Source organism: Oncorhynchus nerka, linkage group LG5 (genome assembly GCF_034236695.1).
Source record: "Oncorhynchus nerka isolate Pitt River linkage group LG5, Oner_Uvic_2.0, whole genome shotgun sequence".
NCBI classification, from domain to species: domain Eukaryota; kingdom Metazoa; phylum Chordata; class Actinopteri; order Salmoniformes; family Salmonidae; genus Oncorhynchus; species Oncorhynchus nerka.
Genome location: NC_088400.1, coordinates 40272438 through 40295758, shown reverse-complemented (window position 1 = coordinate 40295758; position 23321 = coordinate 40272438). Strand labels below are relative to the sequence as shown.

At 42.7% G+C, this 23321-nt stretch overlaps 1 protein-coding gene across 1 annotated transcript; it reads right to left on the bottom strand.

Moving 5' to 3' along the window:
* Nucleotides 1-387: 387 nt before the first annotated feature.
* Nucleotides 388-23281, bottom strand: LOC115129493 (beta-1,4-galactosyltransferase 1-like). The gene is made up of 6 exons (XM_029659900.2): nt 22390-23281; nt 17480-17715; nt 11405-11592; nt 8871-8993; nt 6684-6788; nt 388-2173 (listed from the first exon to the last, which is right to left on the bottom strand). Exons 1-6 carry the CDS (start codon nt 22643-22645, stop codon nt 2026-2028), a joined length of 1056 nt encoding a protein of 351 aa, XP_029515760.1. The 5' UTR covers nt 22646-23281; the 3' UTR covers nt 388-2025.
* Between the last annotated feature and the right edge of the window lie 40 nt (nt 23282-23321).

Below are 23321 nucleotides of genomic sequence, written 5' to 3'. Positions count from 1 at the left end.
CTATAGTTCAGCATCTTGGGAAACGGCTAACTATAGTTCAGCATCTTGGGAAACGGCTAACTATAGTTCAGCATCTTGGGAAACGGCTAACTATAGTTCAGCATCTTGGGAAATGGCTAACTATAGTTCAGCATCTTGGGAAACGGCTAACTATAGTTCAGCATCTTGGGAAACGGCTAACTATAGTTCAGCATCTTGGGAAACGGCTAACTATAGTTCAGCATCTTGGGAAACGGCTAACTATAGTTCAGCATCTTGGGAAACGGCTAACTATAGTACAGCATCTTGGGAAACACTTTTGGGGAACAGCTAGGGAATTACTGACTTAGCTTTAGCGGTTAATGTACACCCATATCTCCCACTAATGTTTCAAAGTTGACCAATTCATTGATATTTTCAAGTTTATTTGGGTAAGGCAAAAATGGCTGTCATTTTACAGATTCTTCAAGGGCTGATTGCCATTCCTCTTCTGACAGAATTAAGAAGCAAACATGGAAGCCTAAGTATGGACAGACAATCACTCTGTTATATCTAGTCTCCAGTCAGAAATCGCAATGGCTTTTTCCCCTCAATAAGATTAACTGTACATGTGCAATGCCATGCCTCATAACGCACAATCTTGTGTAGTTTTCAATGTATATGAGGAACGATAAGGACCCGTGGTGGCATGAGACTGCGGAGGGGAGTACGGCTCATAATAATAACCATAACGGAGCAAATGGAATGGCATCAAACAAGTGGAAATCAAGTGTTTGATACCATTCCCCCATTCCGCTTCAGCAATTACAATGAGCCTGTCCTCCCTCATTAAGGTGCCACCAACCTCCTGTGGTTTGGTTACTACATCGAGGCCCCCCCCCAAAAAAAGAGTAAAAAAATGGTTTCCCAACCCTCTCACACTTCCTTAAAGACATACAATGAATACAAGAGGATAATTTTTTTGCGTAGACCCCCCCCCCATCTCGACTTTAAAAAAAAATCACAACACCAGACACTCGTGATAGACAACAGCGCAGTATCATTTTACCTTAGGGGTACACAATCACAACACCACCAGGCAATACATTCAGGTGCCTCTTTTCCAACTAAGGAGAGGCCTCCTTACAGGCTACCTTGAATGGTGGTCTTCACAGGGAAGGGAGCTTCAGCAGAGACACTTTTCACATAGTTCAAAATACTCAACAAAAAAACTATATGATGCAAAATGCATCATACTGGCTGTATTTCAAAAGTTATGCATCTTGAAAACTTGATTGCTGACATGCAATACATTTTAGGACTATATCAACAATAGACTAACGAAAAACAAATACCCAAATATTTTCCTTTAAGGACCCTTAGCAGTGAGAATTAGAATGCCTAACGTAAATATCATGGGATTTGGCCGTTTCAACTATTTGTTTTTGGAATTCTAGGCCCTTTGGGGTAAGTTCAAAATCTTGATGGAACATCAATACAAAAATCCTTTAAGATTGGTTTTCTTAACAAAACCTAAGTGATTTCGTTTGTTATTGACCTCCGAATTGCAGAGTTCCATCTTTGGCCTGACCTCTTGGCATTTGATTGGTTGAAACCCTGCTCAGCAGAGGCATTAAAAAGGATTAGCAAGAAATTCCCCAGAAGTGACAAAACACATTATTTGAGAGTCCCTGATGCATAGGACAATCAATTAGACATTTCACAACCTCCCCCTCAAGACAAAATAGCTCACAAAAGACTTGGTCTCAGCAGCCGTCTCCAGACAGAGAGAGTGGGGGCCATATCAGCCTGAAACCACCCCGGATGTCAACTCTCATTCCATTAAGGATCCTATGATGGAAACGCTGGAATCCCAGTTCAATTCACCATCGGATGTGCAAAGACCGAAAATAAAGGGAATATTGGGGAACATGTTTGTTTGCTGATTAGATCAGTCATTCTCTATGGTCCAAAGAGTCCAAGGCATAATATTATTTATAGTGTCAAGGCACATTTGGTTACAGCATCCACCACAGTGGCAAATTGGTTGTCAAGGCTGTTCAGGTTTTAATTGGTTTGCGGAGTCATTTTTTCCCCCACGTCCACAGTGATTTTGGTGTATAATTGATCCTTCTCCACTTTGACCACTTTGTACGACAGGGTTTTGATGCCATCTTTGTTCATGGTCTCCTTGGTGTGGGCGATGCGGTCGAACCTGGAAAGAAAAAAACACAGCTCAACCACAATTCAATGACGTGGTTTAAGACCCAAGTCTTTTTTTATTTGGTTAAGGTGTAGCCTATGGCAAACATCTCCTCTGGATTTCACAAAAATCGTTGCTTGTTATACACTACTTGATTAAACGCTACTCAAGAAATATAACCAGTGCAATCAAACAAATCAAAGTGCTACTGAAAAGTAATCAACCACACAGTCTAGCTAACTGCCGCCGCTGATGAATAGACAATCAATAGCCCTGATGGATCAGTGAGGCCTCGTGTGATAATGACCACATTTATAGTTATGGATGTTGAGGCTTCTACTGCACATCAATGTTTGCCCAGGCTTCTATTGCACGTCAATGTTTGCCCAGGCTTCTATTGTACGTCAATGTTTGCCCAGGCTTCTATTGAACGTCAATGTTTGCCCAGGCTTCTATTGCACGTCAATGTTTGCCCAGGCTTCTATTGCACGTCAATGCCTTCAGAGGTTTTTATTGCAGTGTTAAGTTTGCTTCTGTACAAAGAAGAATGTCCGAGCTGACCAAGTCATCCAGTGTTCGTGAGAAATGACGTCAAGGGAAACAGTAGGTAGTGACTGGATCCTTGTGTGACGAGGGCAAGGAGAGCCTGGGGAGTGTTCAACTGTGCACACTTTTTGTTTCCTCTCTTCTGCTCTCCTTTACAGATCTGATAGAGCTGGATAAGTGAAACCAATATAGCTGAAACTAGGTGGACCTAGAGATGTGAAACTTTCTCTTTCAAGGCGATTTCGATGTGATACAGGAACGATGTGTTTTAGTTTGAAACAATTCGGTTTGATTAGAGAATTATTCGATGCAATATCATTTGTTGCATAAACACATTCCTTTTCCATTCTAAATTAAAATCTGCTGCTGATGGCGCTCATGAGCTGGGCCTCTGTGTGCGCGCGCTCATGAGCTGGGCCTCTGTGTGCGCGCGCTCATGAGCTGGGCCTCTGTGTGCGCGCGCTCATGAGCTGGGCCTCTGTGTGCGCGCGCTCATGAGCTGGGCCTCTGTGTGCGCGCGCTCATGAGCTGGGCCTCTGTGTGCGCGCGCTCATGAGCTGGGCCTCTGTGTGCGCGCGCTCATGAGCTGGGCCTCTGTGTGTGCGCTCATGAGCTGGGCCTCTGTGTGCGTGCTCATGAGCTGGGCCTCTGTGAGCTGAGCTGGGCCTCTGTGTGCGCGCTCATGAGCTGCGCTCATGAGCTGGGCCTCTGTGTGCGCGCTCATGAGCTGGGCCTCTGTGTGTGCTCATGAGCTGGGCCTCTGTGCTCATGAGCTGGGCCTCTGTGTGCGCGCTCATGAGCTGCGCTCATGAGCTGGGCCTCTGTGTGCGCTCATGAGCTGGGCCTCTGTGTGCGCGCTCATGAGCTGGGCCTCTGTGTGCGCTCATGAGCTGGGGGCCTCTGTGTGCGCGGGCTCATGAGCTGGGCCTCTGTGTGCGCGCTCATGAGCTGGGCCTCTGTGTGCGCTCATGAGCTGGGCCTCTGTGTGGGCCTCTGCGCGCTCATGAGCTGGGCCTCTGTGTGCGCGCGCTCATGAGCTGGGCCTCTGTGTGCGCGCGCTCATGAGCTGGGCCTCTGTGTGCGCGCGCTCATGAGCTGGGCCTCTGTGTGCGCGCGCTCATGAGCTGGGCCTCTGTGTGCGCGCGCTCATGAGCTGGGCCTCTGTGTGCTGGGCTGGGCCTCTGTGTGTGCGCTCATGAGCTGGGCCTCTGTGTGCTGGGCGCTCATGGGCCTCTGTGTGCGCGCTCATGAGCTGGGCCTCTGTGTGCGCGCTCAGCTGGGCCTCTGTGTGTGCGCTCATGAGCTGGGCCTCTGTGTGCTCATGCTGCTCATGAGCTGGGCCTCTGTGTGCGCGCTCATGAGCTGGGCCTCTGTGTGCGCGCTCATGAGCTGGGCCTCTGTGTGCGCGCTCATGAGCTGGGCCTCTGTGTGCGCGCTCATGAGCTGGGCCTCTGTGTGCGCGCTCATGAGCTGGGCCTCTGTGTGCGCGCTCATGAGCTGGGCCTCTGTGTGTGCTGGGCCTCTGTGTGCGCGCTCATGAGCTGGGCTCTGGGCCTCTGTGTCTGTGTGCGCGCTCATGAGCTGGGCCTCTGTGTGTGCGCTCATGAGCTGGGCCTCTGTGTGTGCGCTCATGAGCTGGGCCTCTGTGTGTGCTGCTCATGAGCTGGGCCTCTGTGTGTGCGCTCATGAGCTGGGCCTCTGTGTGTGCGCTCATGAGCTGGGCCTCTGTGTGTGCGCTCATGAGCTGGGCCTCTGTGTGTGCGCTCATGAGCTGGGCCTCTGTGTGTGCGCTCATGAGCTGGGCCTCTGTGTGTGCGCTCATGAGCTGGGCCTCTCTGAGCAGACTTCTGTGTGTGTGTGCGCTCATGAGCTGGGCCTCTCTGAGCAGACTGTGTGTGTGTGGGCCTGTGTGTGTCATGAGCTGGGCCTTAAATATGTCTGTGTGCGCGCTCATGGTGGGCCTCTCTGAGCAGACTGTGTGGCACCTCAGCTGAGCCATGAGGGAGACTAGTAGGGATTAAAAAGTTTAAGATACAAGTGAACCCCAACCCGATCCAAATGTAGGCTACTGATATTGCCTGGGGTTGTCCGGCATGCAAAATGACTTGCCGACCTCTAGTTGACAGTCATTGATCTACATGGCCGATTAATTAGGGCTGATTTCAAGTTTTCATAACAATCGGTAATCTGCATTTTTGGATGCCGATTATATTGCATTCCTCGAGGAAACTGGGTGGCAGGCTGACCACCTGTTAAGCGAGTGCAGCAAGGAGCCAAGGTATGTTGCTAGCTAGCATTAAAAGTATCTTATAAAAAAACATCTTCACATAATCACTAGTTAACTACACATGGTTGATGATATTACTAGGTTAACTAGCTTGTCCTGCGTTACATATAATCAATGCGGTGCCTGTTAATTTATCATCGAATCACTGCCTACTTTGCCAAACGGGTGATGGTTTAACAAAAGCTCATTCGCGAAAAAAGCACAATCGCTGCAGTAATGTACCTAACCATAAACATCAATGCCTTTCTTAAAATCAATACATAGAAGTATATATTTTTAAACATGCATATTTAGTTAAAAGAAATTCCTGTTAGCAGGCAATATTAACTAGGGAAATGTCGTCACTTCTCTTGCGTTCATTGTATGCAGAGTCAGGGTACATGCAACAGTTTGTACCGCCTGGCTCACTGCGAACTCATTTGCCAGAATTTTACATAATTCTGGCATAACATTGAAGATGTTATTGCAATGTAAACAGCAATATTTAGACTTAGGGTTGCCACCCGTTCAATAAAATACAGAACGATTCCGTATTTCACTGAAAGAATAAATGTTTTGTTTTCGAAATTATAGTTTCCGGATTTTACCATATTAATGACTTAAGGCTCGTATTTGTGTTTATTATATTATAATTAAGTCTATGATTTGATATAGCAGTCTGACTGAGCGGTGGTAGACAGCAGCAAGCTTGTAAGCATTCATTCAAACTTTACTGCGTTTGCTAGCAGCTCTTAGCAATGGTTGAAACACAGCGCTGTTTATGACTTCAAGCCTATAAACTCCTGAGATTAGGCTGGCAATACTAAAGTGCCTATTAGAATATCCAATAGTCAAAGGTATATGAAATACAAAAATGGTATAGAGAGAAATAGTCGACACGTCATAATTCCTATAATAACTACAACCTAAAAGTCCTTAACTGTAAATATTGAATAACTGGGAATATTGAACCACCAGCTTTCATATGTTCTGAGCAAGGAACTTAAACGTTAGCTTTTTTACATGACACATACTGAAATTTTAGTTTCTTCTCCAACACTGTTTTTGCATTATTTAAACAAAATTGAGCATGTTTCATTATTTATTTGAGACTAAATTGATTTTATGCATTATATTAAGTTTCTAAAAAATGTAAAAGTATTCTTTGTTCATTCAGTATTGCTGTAATTCTCATTATTACAAATATATATAAAAGAAATATATATAATAAATTGGCCGATTAATCGGTATCGGCTTTTTTTGGTCCTCCAATAAACCGGTATCGGTGTTGAAAAATCATAGTTGGTCGAACTCTACTGTCAACACAGTAGCATGCAGTTCGACACTGAAGGAGAGGACGTATCAGTTGTCCTAAAAGAAGGTGATTTTGGAAAAGAGACAGAATGTAGGCCTAACATGAATTTAACATTTTAGTGACCCGTAAACGCTTGATTTGATTTTGTTTTGACCGATACATGCTACATTTGGATCGGTTTTGGAATCCACGGACCGATGCACTTGTATCTTAAACGTTTGAAAAAAACATCTGGGACCGGTGCGTATCGTTGAATCAGTACATCCCTTGGTGGACCCATTGCTCCTATTAAATCCAATTTGGCTAGTTTCATGCAAAAGGGAGTGAACAAACCCAGAGAGGGTACCAATTATACATGGAAATAGAACCCCTGAGAGCAGGAGTTGGAACCTCACCTCTGTGGGTTGTCTTCGTTCCCACCGTCCCGGTTGTGGCGGATCATCCTGCATTTCCCCACGGCTCCGCTGGGCCGTGAGATGGTCATCCCCTTGGAGTTCAGCCTGTTAAAAACACAGCAGAAGCTGGAGTCAGACCACCAGTCTAACTAAAACACTGTGGGACGCAGTTACAACAGCTTCTACACCTGGGAGAAAATCTGCACATTTTTCTTACACCAGTGAAATAAACCTAAAAAAGGTCAAGGAAAATGTAGGATAGATGTGAAAGGGAGTAAAACAGGTTATTTGGTTTTCATTCAGTTGCCTCTGTGCAAGAGATGCAAATAGTGCACTATTGCCTAACTCAATAGGTGTAACCAGAGAGGAAGAGGCAAAGTGAGAGGGTTTACTCTGCCCAGAATCTGTCCACGTTAAGCAGATCATTCATCATTAAGCAAGTGAGGAGTTTTTGTATTGGGGGGGGGGGGGGGGGGGCAATGAGTGTCAAATTATATTAGAATATAAAACTGAATTGCTATTTTGATACATGAGGCTTATTTCATCTAATATAAGTTTTGTAATGCTTAGGTTGATATGAGTGCACTGATAAGTGTGATGCACGCAACATACCGGCAACTTTGAAGAAAAAAAACATATGCTTCTCATCATTATAATCCAGAATCTCTGGGGTAACTACACTGGAAATTGATTATTTGTGTAGCATGGTTCAGGGTCACAGCTGATAAAAGCTTCCAGAGCACAGTGAATAACTGAGTATGTCTGGAAACATCCTGTCTGCTATTGTTTACAGTATCGTTTTCAAAATGGATATGGTGACTTATCAAGCAAGCGCTCAAAAAACAGCAGAGACAAAAAAAACAACAACATCTTAACACCTTGTGCTGTTGGGCATTCATCAGTATGTGTGGAGTTCATCTATAATTCACTTCTGGAGACGGTGTTCAGTTTGGCTGGTCTATAGTGAAGCTATTGGGTTACTCATGTCTCAAAATGCAGAAGTTAACGAGGCACAGTACATGTTATGTTGAGAGAATTTCATCCCAAAACCGTCCCTTTGATATTTTAAATACACATACATACATTTAAATAAATAATTCAATAAATAAACTTGCTTAAGTGCCAAAATTCATGTCCCTCGTTTTCACCATCACTGTAAGGCCCTAGTTAGTGTTGCTTTGACATTATTTTAAGGCCTGTTATAAACTCTTTTTAATATTGTGAAACAATTACTTTTTTTAAAACATTTTATTCTAAAGAAACATTGAATATCTAATAGTCAAATTATAGTGTGAAAAAAAAAAATTGCTCTACTGGTTACTGGACCCCACTTCCTCCTCCATAGTCAGAAAACAGAACAGCAAATAGTCCAACGCTCACAGCATTGCTGCCTCAAGCTAAACTGAATAGCATTTCAGCCATTCTGACAGCCGACCTTTGAAGGCAGTGCTGCTCATGTCAGCACGTTGATAGTCTAGAGGCAGGCTATTCGAAACACATGACTCAAGACAAATAAGGTATACAAGTTACATTCAAATGCCAAACTCCTTCCAATCTTTACAACACTGCTTTCTGCATTGGTGATTTAAAATGCTTTGTGCATTTAATAAGAAACTAAATAATACAGGATTCATTTGGCAAGTGACACTTTATATATAGCCTCTTTTTTTGCCTGATTCTTGACTACTCCTTTATAGAGCCTGGTTTTGATCAGTCACGTGAAAAATAAGGGGGGGGGGGGGGCCTTAGTAACAACTTTGTGCTGTTGGCATCGTTCATAAACTGGAGAAAGAGAGATAGCTGGAGGGGGGGGGGGGGTGTTCCGGGAGTGTCTCAGAGACAGGACACATCCTCACAAATGACAAGTTTGTTTGGGTGTCCCATCTGCTTGTGAAAGCGCCTCGGCTGAAATGGATGCTAACAGGATACTCACTGATGCATCATTTCCTTCAAGAGCAAATGGTGGTAGTGGCATACAAGGGCACGCTTGGGGGCAAGTTGGAACAATGCAAAAGTAGGGCTAGAAACACAACGACGCACACCCCGTGTAACAAGGTTTCAACATGTGATGGCGTTTCAACATTGCGCACTCAAGAAAATATTTTCATGTGAAACCTTGGCTATCACTTTACCCAATAAATATGAATGATCTGCTTTTCACACGGAGTCCTCCTATGAGCCACAGACCTGTTGAAAATGTCGTCGTCCTCTCCTCCCCAGCCCCAGTAGTTGTTGGGGAAGCCGTTGATCTTGAGGAATTGCTCCTTGCTCATTGACGACACGCCTCCGAAGTACTGGTTGTACGGCAATCTGAGAGCAAGAGAGAGATGCAGAGAGAGAGAGAGAGAGAGAGAGCGGAAAGAGAAAAATAAATGGGGAACCTTGAATTTGTTTATTCGAGTTTAAACTAGGCTTGGGCAGTATACCGTATACTGGGATATTTGGACATAACTTTCAGTGAAAGTCATTGTTTTTTTGATTCAATAGTGATCAGGGATGTGCAACTATAGTTTTTCCATTCACAGAAAAATACATTCGAGCAACACATTCAGCAGATAATGACTTCATTTTTATCAGATGACAGCAGAAGTGCAACGCTATTTGGTTGGCAGCCACACAAGTAAATAAGCTTTTAAATGAAAAAGCAAGGTCTTTGTTGTTGTTGATGCGCAGGCCATCATATTTCTAAAGTTCAGGCCTATCATAAAAATAATGTAGCCAGCTACATTTTCTAATAATTTGCTTAAAGCTAATCTTGCATTTTACCAGAGAAAAATAGGCTGGCTACACCGAGAGAAGTTCCGGGGAGAAAAGAAGCGCTGTCTGCTGATAGAATGCACTTTGTGAATTCTCATTCGAGTTTAGAAGTGCAACTGAGGCACAAAATGTGTCTGATGGGGAGCATAAATTACAATAAGTAGTATTTTAGATCTGCAGGTTATAAAACGCAGCAATCTAGAAGAAAAAGAAACGCACACCTATTAAGACGAGGTGCTGGCTAGCGGAGTAGAAACTTGAAAATAAAAGAGAGCCGCGCACTCTTGGAGCTCAGATGCAAAAAATGTAATACCAACGTTTCGACAGCCAAGCTGTCTTCATCAGGGTATAAAACGCAGCAAGAAATTAATTTATGCTTTTAATCTTTGTTTCCTGTGTGAAAAAAAACGAAGGGGTAAATGACTCTGGCTCTAACAGAAACCGTAGTCAGTGCCTTACGTTCTAGGAAAGAGGAAGTATCTGCCTAGCAAATGAAGTGCTGCAGAAAAACCCTCCTCAGTTTCTTATCACTGCCTTCTGCAAGTTACATGCTGGCTCTCTGTACAGTGTACTGTAGGGAAACATGGAGCCAAGAGACTGAAGCACCCTGGTTTAGCCTTGCCTCACTTGCCTGTTTATTTTGGACACCGAATTAGCCTTGGCTATCATGACATTCTTTAAATCCCATTGCTAACATTGGAAAGGTCAGCACAATTAAGAAAATCAAAAAAAATCAAACAAAAGACATCAATCCATTGTGGGACTTAGTCACCGAACAAATGACCCAACAAGGGAAGCTTGGCGTCTTTCCTGGAGCCGGATTTCCCTGCCAAAATCCTGTTGGATATTGAATCCAGATGCTTGGTGAGCTGCATGCCCTTCAAGGAACCTGACACACAGTATACAAGCTGTTGTCTGTGCAACAAAGGGAAAGGTTTGGTGAGAGTATGCCCATAAAAACACAGTTACAAGCCGAGAGACCTGTACTATGACCTGTAACACAGGAGGAAGGCAGCACTAGGACGTCACATCTGGGGTCAGCTTACTTTACCAATCTAAATCTTACATCAGAAGCAGGCAACAGAGCCAAACTGACAGTAGATCAGCGCCTAGCCAAGCATAAGGTCTACAGCTGTGTAGGCCCAGAGTTGTGAATCACAACAGAAGAGAAGCTCCCAAATCCTTTTATCAACCACGCAGACAAAGATAGTCACGCATCACAGAGCTCCTCCCTGTCTGACATGTCACGGTGTTACACATGTAGAGCAACAGCTGAACCCATCTAGAGTTTGCTCTACTGGTCCACTTCCCCCTCCACGGTCAGAAAACAGAGCAGCAAACAGAACACTGTGTGACACTAGGCTAAACTGATGAGTATTTAAGCCATTCTGACAGCAGACCTCTGAAGCCAGTGAGCGCATTGTAAGTGATGAAGCAGGCTATTAAAAAAAACAGGACTCCAGGCAAATAAGGTCCCAATGAGGGACAGTTTACTACTAAATAAAATTATATGCTTTCCAACACCACCTTCTGCATTAGCAATAAAAATGCTTGCTTGTCTTACTGTCAGAGGTACGGAGAAACAAGCCTTTGTTCATTTAAATAAGAATAGATTAAATAAAACTCCTTTGGCAAGTGACACTTTATAGGTGGCCTGCTGTTTTACAGAACCTGGTTTTGATCAGTCACGTGAACAATAAGGAAGAAGGAAATCCTTAGTAACAACTGTCACCTGTGCTGCTGGCATCATCCATCCCCCCGGGAACATGGCAGTACTGACCCCATCACTAAGCACTGCTTACTGTAAACGTCTCTACACAGCTACGGAGGTAAAGACAGCCAGAACCGTCCGTGTGTGTGTGTGTGTGTGTGTGTGTGAACGCTCATTCATGTCGGTACTATGGGCAGTGAACTGGAGAGAGATAAAGACAATTCCAGGGCTATCCGTTGGAGAGTTGGCTTACCTGAAGCCAAACTTGTCCATGGAAACAGACAGGTGCCTGGGCTGGCTGAAGCACCTGTAGGTGTTGCGGTCATCCATGGGGATGAGGTCCACGTCACTGAACACAAAGCAGCCGTAGTCGTACTCCTTCAGGGCCTCCGAGTAGCCAACGTTGAGGAGCTTGGCACGGTTAAAGACTTCATCGCCGACCTAGAGAGTGTGAATGGAGGGAATGTGGGGTTAGAATTGGAAGGTGAATCGTGTAGAAAGAAAATACTTATTGTTGAGTGTCTAGACAAGGGTAGGAAACTCTGGTCCTCATTGGTTGTTTGGCCACCCATTTCTCAAGGGACTAAAGCGCACACCAGACCTAAGGCTAAACTGAAGCATCCAGGTGGCTATCTATTATAATGCGATTGACAATGCATACGTGTCAGAAACAGTACCAGACCTTGTTTAAATGAACATTTTGGCGAATACAATACAGTACTTAAGAGTCGTTTGTCTTTGATGACGTTGTGTTGGCATCTTGTTGTTTGCTGGAAAACCTGCGTTTACCTTGAACGAGTGGAGGACAGAGGAGCCTCTTAAAGAAGAAGTTACAGGTCTGTGAGAGCCAGAAATCTTGCTTGTTTGTAGGTGACCAAATACTTATTTTCCACCATAATTTGTAAATAAATTCATTAAAAATCCTACAATGTGATTTTCTGGATTTTTTTTCTTCTCATTTTGTCTGTCATAGTTGAAGTGTACCTATGATAAATTATAGGCCTCATATTTTTAAGTGGGAGAACTTGCACAATTGGTGGCTGACTAAATACTTTTTTGCTCCACTGTATTTACTACAGTACTTATCTGTAGCATTTACAACATTCAATTTACAACAAGCAGTAAGTATTACACATGATCCGAGTGTACAGTGTATAGTATACTAGAGTTTACTATATAATTCAATAGTAAGTACCGTAGTATTTGTTCATGTGGGTGAGTTTGTCTTTTTTTTCCCTCTTCTCAGGCTGAAAAAAAGGCAGGGTTACCAGGGCTGATGTAGTTCTACTGGGATGATTCTCGAGAGTCCTTTGGCAAAAGGACAATTGCTCTTAAATACAAGTAAAACTAAATGCATGCTCTTCAACCGATCGCTACCTGCACCTGCCCGCCTGTCCAACATCACTACTCTGGACGGCTCTGACTTAGAATACGTGGACAACTACAAATACTTAGGTGTCTGGTTAGACTGTAAACTCTCCTTCCAGACCCATATCAAACATCTCCAATCCAAAGTTAAATCTAGAATTGGCTTCCTATTTTGCAACAAAGCATCCTTCACTCATGCTGCCAAACATTCCCTTGTAAAACTGACCATCCTACCAATCCTCGACTTTGGCGATGTCATTTACAAAATAGCCTCCAATACCCGACTCAACAAATTGGATGCAGTCTATCACAGTGCAATCCGTTTTGTCACCAAAGCCCCATATACTACCCACCATTGCGACCTGTACGCTCTCGTTGGCTGGCCCTCGCTTCATACTCGTCACCAAACCCACTGGCTCCATGTCATCTACAAGACCCTGCTAGGTAAAGTCCCCCCTTATCTCAGCTCGCTGGTCACCATAGCATCTCCCACCTGTAGCACACGCTCCAGCAGGTATATCTCTAGTCACCCCCAAAACCAATTCTTTCTTTGGTCGCCTCTCCTTACAGTTCTCTGCTGCCAATGACTGGAACGAACTACAAAAATCTCTGAAACTGGAAACACTTATCTCCCTCACTAGCTTTAAGCACCAACTGTCAGAGCAGCTCACAGATTACTGCATCTGTACATAGCCCACCTATAATTTAGCCCAAACAACTACCTCTTTCCCTACTGTATTTAATTAATGTATTTATTTTGCTCCTTTGCACCCCATTATTTTTATTTCTACTTTACACATTCTTCCATTGCAAATCTACCATTCCAGTGTTTTACTTGCTATATTGTATTTACTTTGCCACCATGGCCTTTTTTTGCCTTTACCTCCCTTATCTCACCTCATTTGCTCACATTGTATATAGACTTGTTTATACTGTATTATTGACTGTATGTTTGTTTTACTCCATGTGTAACTCTGTGTCGTTGTATGTGTCGAACTGCTTTGCTTTATCTTGGCCAGGTCGCAATTGTAAATGAGAACTTGTTCTCAACTTGCCTACCTGGTTAAATAAAGGTGAAGTAAATAAAAATAACGGGAGCATCGTGTTCTGTGTCAGTGTGCCTTCAATGTGGGCGAAGTGCCTCTCAAAGGACACGTCTCATATGTCAATGGCTTGATCTGATGGTCCTCCAGAAAAGGTCTGCTTGAATACCCATAGAACCAAAACTGGCTAAAATATTCAACAACAAAAAAAATGGGTCAGAAGAAACCTCCTAATAACATGACCTCAGTCCTTGTTTTTCGATTGCACCAAATAAAAGCGTGGCTAGTGTTCTTAAAATTAAATTAAAAAAATACAAGACAACTCACTTAAACAGAGCAGGAAAACCAGAACGAGGGTGTGTGATGCCAAGAAGCAGCACAGTTAATGTAATCTGGACAGGAGTCCCGACAATTGAATGAATGTTCACTAAGTAGTGTTCTCCGCTGAAGCACTTTGTTGTCAGTCACATGTCATGTTACACATTGTGGCGATAGCCTCTTTTATCATATGATTAAAATAAACTTTGAGACATCAGCTATGGTCTGAAATAAACATCCGCTAAGGAGGTCTATGAGTGTGTTGCTCTTGGGAGTGTGTCGTTTCCCCTCCACCGAGTGATGCATCCCGTTCTCCTACAGTGCATGACGGCATCATCTGCATACAGGGTGTGGATCATTTGCAAAGACAGAAAGAAGCAAGTGTAGAAGATTTCAGAAGTGCATGTGACCAAAATAGATTTCTCTCAGTCAGTAATAAGAGAAAGAGACAGAAAGAGAAATGAAGCACACATTACCAGTAGAACCCCTCAGCCCATGGGGTCACGCAATTGGCCAGAGCAAGCAGGGGACAATTTCTCTCCTCTTCCAGCGACCACAGCCATTGGCCAGATACGCCTGACATGCAAAAGGGGAGGCGTTTTGAGCAAGGGGGCAGGGAAACGAGGAAGAAAGAAAAAAGGGGAAAAAAAGAGGAAAGGAAAGGAGAAACAGAAGAGAGAAACAGAAAGATTGAGTAGAATTCCAACAAAGACCCAATAATTGTGTTTAACAGCATTGAAGGGCCCTTTAGCAATAGCTAGGTGACTCGACTTCGGAAAACGTCAGATTGACTCATTAGTATAATAGCAGCCATTAAAGCTACTTTTCTTTGCAGTGGACACCACCATGTCAAGCCTGACATCTTGAACCAATTTACTACTTGTGTTGGAGACAAGAGTGGAGTATACTCTAAAAAATAAAAAATAAAAGTATTATATATTCAAATAGAACCATGTATTTGCTCAGTATGACGTTCTAGGTGGGGCGTTCAGTCTACACTACAACATGTTGGTTGACACACACTTTACCTGTTGGTGGGTGGGAGGCAACAAGTCTTGGCATGAGATGTGAACAAAGAGTCAATTAGGCCTTCAAGCTGAAAAACAGTACTGGCCTCCCAAGAGCCAATAATACCTACATCTGTACAGAATCATGTAATTAAATGGATCATTAAACTACACCTAACGGATACGTTTTTTTTAACAAATAGGAACAGATTTAATCTACAATATGGTCCTGTATGACCGTATTAACTTTGGCTTGTCAATAAATGTTCAAAAGTGACTTTGGTTTATCCCAGACAGCATTGACGACTTGAAGGATAGACAATCGGTATCCTACGTTCAGGCCAGCCTTTGTGTGAAATGGGATTAGATGACCCAATAACTAATACATTTTCACATCGTCAACTCTGGGCTGTGCAGTGGTATTCATATTCCAGTTTTCCTTTTACCAGATTGATTTCCAAATACCCTTGAGGTCAACTCCAGTATTCATAGTAAATCCCCATACCTGTGAGAATATAGTCTAACACTTTCAATGAGAGCACACACACACTCCCACACTGAAATTGTGAAAAAACACATTTCTGCCCATCTGTGGCCTCATGTTTCTGAGGCATAGCCGTCGGAAGTAGGGGTGCTGCTAAATCTCAACAACCAAAAAAGTACTCCTGTATGAGTGGGGAAAAATACTGATGTGGTTTAAGCATTTTTGTAGACTTATAGAAAAACAACTAAATTGGATGTTCTAAAAGTTTTTTTTACAAAAACTGTGAAAGCGAAAAAAATAAATTAAAAAAAGTTAATGACTCACGCAAAAAAAGTAATTGATTTTAGAGGACCCTATAGTGGCACCACTCAGGCTAATGATTGACACTGATAACCAAACAAACCAGGCCAGTTTGTAGCTATTATAGTAGTCAAAACTGAGGAGCCAACTTGTGGCACTAAGTGCTTATCATGATCACTACTCTATGGTCAACTTGTCAGTCTTTGATCAAAATAAGTGTTGGCTAGTAGCCATCTAGATACGTCTCTGTGGAGACAAACTGATTAGAGGCAACATGATATTCACCATGTTGAACCAAGAGCCTGTAAAACTAGTGTAGAACTGTGCTTTGTTGATGAAAAAAACATTAAAAAACAGACTTGATATCACCTGAGCAGGTAACTACACACGTTAAACAATAATGCTAAAAGTAAAACATTAAAATCGATAGTTACATATCAGAATATTATTTTTGCGTTAGTTGGCTGTACCTGCACCAAAACTACACTTTTTATCCCATAATAGCTTGTTCTCAAATAGGGATCCAATTTGTTTTCAGAGCTTTCATTACCATGATTGATCAATACTCCTTTTTCTCGTGGCTCCCTCGTCTCTCTGCAGCAGACAGAGCAATAGAAATCACAGTATCAAATCGCGATACGTACAGAAGCGCAATACATATCGTATCAGCGCCTAAGTCTCATGATATCGTAGCTTGAGGTCCCTGGCAATTCCCAGACCTACTAAACTAGACCTACATGATCACAAAATGGCCCGAATTAGGCCTACTGACTGTTTTTCGATCTAGAAAAGACAGGAAGTGTGTCTAGGCCAGGTTCCCCAAATGTTTTGCATGAAAGTTGAAGTACAACCCTTGTTGAATTCTTCCTTTAGTTATCTGTAACCAACTCTATACCTTGTTGTACATCAAAGAAAGAGTGTTCCATTATTCTTGATGAAAAGAAAGGTGAAAGGATAAAAAGAGCCATCCAGACCGGGCTATTCTCGCAGGTCTTTCAAGTGACAGAGATAGACAGTGTGGCTTTCAGCGTTTTCTGCGTCACGTCCATTTGTGTTCGGTGATAGTCTCTTGGTTGTGCAAACACCATGAATAAATAAAGGAAATGGACAAAGAACATGGACAAAGAACAGACGCCGAGACAAATGCTGGCACTACGTTTTATGATCTGATTTCTTCCCATATATACGGGAACACAAAGGACTACTGCAAATTTTAGGAGTTGTTAAAAAGGAGGGAGGCATCAGTTACTTGGATGCTAGCCTACTCTTTCTCTGGACTTTCTCTTGACACGTCAAACCTTTGACAGACTGGGAGAAAAATAATAATAAATATATATATAAAAAAGGGACTAAAAAGCTTCTCTGACAAGCAACACAAGGTTGAATCTGACTGAAGTTCGCTGTCCCAGAAGAGTTAGGCTACTCAATAAGCACACAAATCTACCAGCACGTCTCAACGAGCCAAGTCACTTGGCAGCTGCCATTACGGCCTGTAATTTGGGGGCTTGATGCCCTTTTGTTTTTACACAGCCTACCCATTCTGCTTAAAAGCGTAAAACCCAAATAAAATATGGTGAAAGTACCTGTGATGTACGGTACCAGTAAACTCCAGCTAGCCTATATTTGAAATATACAGAGCACCTTTATTTATTTCTTGCAGTAAGACAGACTAATTTTTAAAAAAGGGCACTGCCTGCCTACACTGAGACTTGCTCACTGGTTAAAACCTTTTAACCTGCGTTTCCCACTACTCCATCCTGCTGTATGCAGACAAGAGAGCAGACGGGGGCCGGCTGGGAGGGACCCACCTGGTTGATGACATAGACGCCATAGTCCAACTGCTGGCGCTGAAGGATGGGGTGGAGGTAGTAGAGCCAGAACTTGAGGTGCTCGTCGCGGTTGCGGAAAGGGATGATGATGGCCACCTTCTGGAGGGCCACGCAGTCTTTGGGCTTGAAGCGCCCCCCATTCTTAAGATTGGAGTTTTCCTTCCTTACCACGTCCAGGCTGACTGGGTTGGAGAACTCAATTCGCAGTGGGCCAACTGGACGAGAACGAGAGAGGAGAGGTCATACATTTTTGTCAGGGCTCCATATCTACAATAGATAATTGATGATTCGGTAGAGTCAATGGAAATAGCATGTCAAATCTAAAACTCCATTGGTCCCAGGCCTCCCACAGTGAACTTCACTACTTTCATTAAAATCCGCTTTCTCTGCCCTCAGATTTAGCCTCACATTGAAGTGTTTCACCATTTGCTTTTCAGGACAACATGGGCTACAAGTAGAACACAAAGTAATTTGATAAACAGTTATTGACAAGTGTCAAAAAACAAATAAGGTCCACTAAACAAACCCTGATGATAATTTTTTTTTTAAACATTTATAATACTATAAGTACAGAAATTGTTGGAGGGAAATTAATATCCAACTAGTCAGTGACAACTTTGTGGAGGTTGGAGTTTGTGACAGCAACTAAGTAATTTTATTAGACACACTATGTCCTGGGATTCCTATGATCTTCTATGTAAGAGAACCTCTTACGTTCTAACGACTCGTGCGGTTTGTGAGCGCCACACAGCAAAACAGGTTACATATGCTAGTTTGTGAGAGTTTCAGCTTTTCATAGATGGGATTTGTCTAATTCTTCTGCATTCGCTGATACCAACCATACGTCTGTGTGATTCACAGGGACTGAGATAGAGCAGTGTTTGAGACCAGGATGTGTTTTTGGGAGCCGCCCGTGTCTCAAAGTCCGCTCTAGCTCAGCCACCGTTAAGCAGTCTGTAGCTCAAACAGACCATGTTTAAAATCATATCGTAGGACTAATATTGGTTGGGCAGGTTTATATTATAGGAAGGAAATCTAGCCTAGCTATCCAATCTCCTGTTTTCAGCAATTGAGTTCTCTCCTGACAATGTCTTCTGAGCTGTTTTATTATTAAAAGCGGCAATATGTAACTTTTTGGGTGACCTGACCAAATTCACATAGAAAAGTGTGTTATAGATCTGTCACGCACTGAAAGCAAGTCTAAGAAGCTGTATATGTGTTCTATGTGCGCCATTTCTATGTGACCCGTTCTCAAGTTTTGTTTTTGTGGCTTTTACTTCCAGTTATGCCCCAGCTTCAACACAACTGAAAATACAATATCTTTGGTTATGCAAAATATATTTCAAAGCAGTTTAGATGGTACAATGATTCTCTACACCAGTGGTTCCAAAACTTGTTATAGTCCCGTACCCCTTCAAACATTCAACCTCCAGCTGCGTACCCCCTCTTCTAGCACCAGGATCAGCGCACTCTCAAATGTTGTTTTTGCCATCATTGTAAGCCTGCCACACACACACACTATATGATACATTTATTAAACATAAGAATGAGTGTGTTGTCAAAACCCAGCTCGTGGGAAGTGACAAAGAGTTCTTATAGGACCAGGGAACAAATAATAATATAATAATGATGCTCTTTATTTAGCCATCTTACATATAAAACATAATTTGTTCATCACAAATTGTGAATAACTCATCACAGGTTAATGAGAAGGGTGTGCTTGTAACGCACATACGATACCTCTGCAATGTTGGGTTGTATTGGAGAGAGTCTCAGTCTTACATCACTTCCCAAACAGTTTGTAGTTAGTTTTCATGCTAGTGAGGGCCGAGAAACCACTCTCACATAGGTACGTGGTTGAAAAGGGCAATCGGTGTCTTAACAGTGCGATTTGCCAAGGCAAGAAACTCTTGAGCGTAGCCCTATACGGAAATCTGGCAGTGGCTTCTAATTCAATTCAATTTTCACAGAACCGGTTGTTGCAATTTTGATGCTCTCCTGTTCAGATATCGGTAAGTGGTAAGTGGACTGGAGGCAGGGCATGAAAGGGATAACGAATCCAGTTGCTTGTGTCATCCGTTTCGGGAAGTACCTGCATAATTGCGCACCCAGCTCACTCAGGTGCTTCGCTATATCACATTTGACATTGTCCGTAAGCTTGAGTTAATTTGCATACAAAATAAATCATACAATGATGGAAAGACCTGTGTGTTGTCCTTGTTAAGGCAGACAGAAAAGAGCTCCAACTTCTTAAATCATAGCCACAATTTTGTCCCGCACATTGAATAGTTGGGGAGAGTCCCTGTAAATCCTAGATACAGATCATTCAGGCAAGAAAAAACATCACCCAGACAGGCCAGTCATCATGCAAGCAGTCAGACAAGTGAAAATGGTCAGTAAAAAACAAAGCTTTTCTCTCAATTTAAAAAAGAAATGTGCCAATACTTTGCCCCTTGATAACCAGTGCAGTATGCAGTATGCGTAAAAGCGTTACATGGTCGCTGGCCATATCATTGCATAATGCAGAAAATACACATGAGTTCAGGGGCCTTGCTTTAACAAAATTAACCATTTTTACTGTAGTGTCCAAAACGTATTTCAAGCTGTCAGGCATTCCCTTGGCAGAAAGTGCCTCTCGGTGGATGCTGCAGTTTACCCAAGTGGCGTCGGGAGCAACTGCTTGCACGCGCGTTACCACTCCACTATGTCTCCCGGTCATGGCTTTTGCACCATCAGTACAGATACCAACACATCTTGACCACCAAAGTCCATTTGATGACACAAAGCTGTCCAGTACTTTAAAAAATATCCTCTCATGTTATCCTGGTTTCCAGAAGAGGATGTCTTCCTTAATTGACCCCCCATAAACATAAACATATACCAGGAGCTGTGCCAGGCCAGCGACGTCTGTTGACTCATCCAGCTGTAACGCATAGAATTCACTGACTTGTACGCGAAGCAGTAATTGTTTCAAAAGAAGAGGGCACAACAAAGCCTATTCCCCCTCATGAAACTAAAAAGATATGTCATGGGTCCTGAGATCCTTAAAAAAGGTTCTACAGCTGCAACACTGGTTGCATCACTGCCTGGTACGGCAATTGCTCGGCCTCCGACCGCAAGGCACTACAGAGGGTAGTGTGTACGACCCAGTACATCACTGGGGCTAAGCTGCCTGCCATCCAGGACCTCTACACCAGGCGGTGTCAGAGGAAGGCCCTAAAAATTGCCAGAGACCCCAGCCACCCCAGTCATAGACTGTTCTCTCTACTGCCGCATGGCAAGCGGTACCGGAGTGCCAAGTCTAGGACAAACAGTTTTTACCCCCAAGCCATAAGACTCCTGAACAAGTAATCAAATGGCTACCCGGACTATTTGCATTGTATGCCTCCCCCCAACCCCTCTTTTACGCTGCTGCTACTCTCTGTTTATCATATATGCAAAGTCACTTTAACTATACATTTATGTACATACTACCTCAATTGGCCCAAACAACCAGTGCTCCCGCATATTGGCTAACCAGGATTGTGTCCCGCCACCCACCAACCCATCTTTTACGCTACTGCTACTCTCTGTCCATCATATATATGCAGTCACTTTAACCATGTCTACATGTACATACTACCTCAATCAGCCTGACTAACCGGTGTCTGTATGTAGCCTCGCTACTTTTATAGACTCGCTACTGTTATTTTTCACTGTTGTTTTTATTTCTTTACTTACCTATTGTTCACCTAATACCTTTTTTGCACTATTGGTTAGAGCCTGTAAGTAAGCATTTCACTGTAAGGTCTACTACACCAGTTGTATTCAACACGTGACAAATAAACGAGGCTACTCAGGCAAGAAAAAAAAAACTCACCCAAATGTATAGCCCAGTTGGAAAATATAAAATGTACTGTTTGAAAATGTGAATAATTAAAATGTTTATTATTATTTGGCATACCCCAGATGGCATTGCATACCCCAGTTTGGAAATACCTGCTCTACACTATACTTTGTTTTGTCACACAAACTGAAATTAGGTGAACTATTAGAATGTTAGCAACCAGGAAATGGCAGAGTGATTTCTGCATAGTGTAACTTTAAAGACACAATAGTATGGCTCCTACATGCCAGTGACTTACACAAATAGGTAAGTACTTAGCAACAGTAGGTCAAATTACAACTGCCATACAAAAAAAAGAAAAGAAGGTCATACTACATATATGAAATAGTTTACTTAGTGTTGTTTTCTGTAATGTGACCTTGAGATTGACGTTCCTAAACCCCAAAACCGCATTGCTTTCCAATTCAATCTCCAAGACTGCTGAGGGCCGAACGAGCACACCACTGTTATCCACAGACTCCCACCTCTGGAGCAGTCAGGGTTTTGTGGCAGAAGGATAGATCAGCTAGGGTCACAGCTGCATAAACATCTCTTTTTTTTATCTGAGCTAAAGGAGAAGGACACTGAACAACAACAACAAACCTGTGTGGAAATAAGATAAAACAAACCATGAATTCAAGAGCACTAGCAGTAGACCTATGCTATGCATTAATAATGCATGAGTGGGGCTATAGATAGATAGGCCTATTGTATAAATAAGTTAAATACCCTACAGGGTAAGCAGTCATAAAATAACTGGTGGCTATGCACTCATCTATACTTTGAACGTGTAGTTTACATTAGGTTAGAGAATTAAGGGACATGTAATCCAAGCTCTTTATTAATTCCTTATCAGAACATATGAATGATTGCGCCTGACAGACATGGCTAACAACTTGTATAATTGGTTGCTGATAAGAGACTTTGGCAAGACTACCAACCAATCATCATACAATGCACCATTGATGTTGATTAAATATGTATGTTGTTCGTTTTGGCAACATATCAGCTAACGTTTACTTACCAAGCAGTGGCGATGTGTCAGGACATTTTCCAAGCTCTTTGGTGATTGTAGTCACGTTGTCTACAGAAAAGTGGTTCGTTTCAAACGCGTCCGGTGCTGTGTCCTTTGATGCGGTTTGGTCGTGCTTCGCAAATGCAAAACGAAAATCTAACGACCTCACGTAAAAAATGAAAGTGACCGAAATATGGAAAAAACATAGAAGGACGACCAACTTGCAGGTTCTATGGAGAACACTGAAATTCACTGAATCCCGCATCGTTAACTTGCTATGTTAAATTATATGGTTAAACAAATCTAAAGTAGGTAACGTTAGCAAGTTATTTCCTTGTTAACGTTACAAAGTTACAACACCATACCCAATGTCCGAGGATATCCCCTGTCAACTAACTAGCTAATTTACTCGATGCTAGCTGATGGTAAAAAACAAACATTTCCGCTCGAAACAACTTCAACATAACCTTAGTTATATCCTTGCACTTCCGTCGTAATTCCGTCCAATAAAGAAGTTGTCTTGTTGTAAAAGCCTCCCTCAAGTTACTATCACAACGGTCCCAAATTTCTTAAACAATGTAGCTAACTATCAGGCGTTATCACCAGCTAGTAGCTAACAGTACAGCAGCGAATAATTACATAGAGCAGCAAATCCACGAAAGGCAAGATTCTCTGAATAATCCGTTTCCCATTTGCCAAATTGACTTCTACTAAACTCAATTACACACATATATCCGATGGTATTAAAGCTAGTGTATTTAAAATATGACCTTCCAGGACTAACGATGTAATTTCAAAGTTGTACAAATTCGAAAAAATAAAGTAATCTCTCTGACAGACATTTCCTTGTGGAGACATAACAAAAATTGTCGTCTAGTTCAAGTGGCATCTTCTTCATCTTCTTTAAAGTTTTATGGCAGACTACACCTATTGGTGTATTG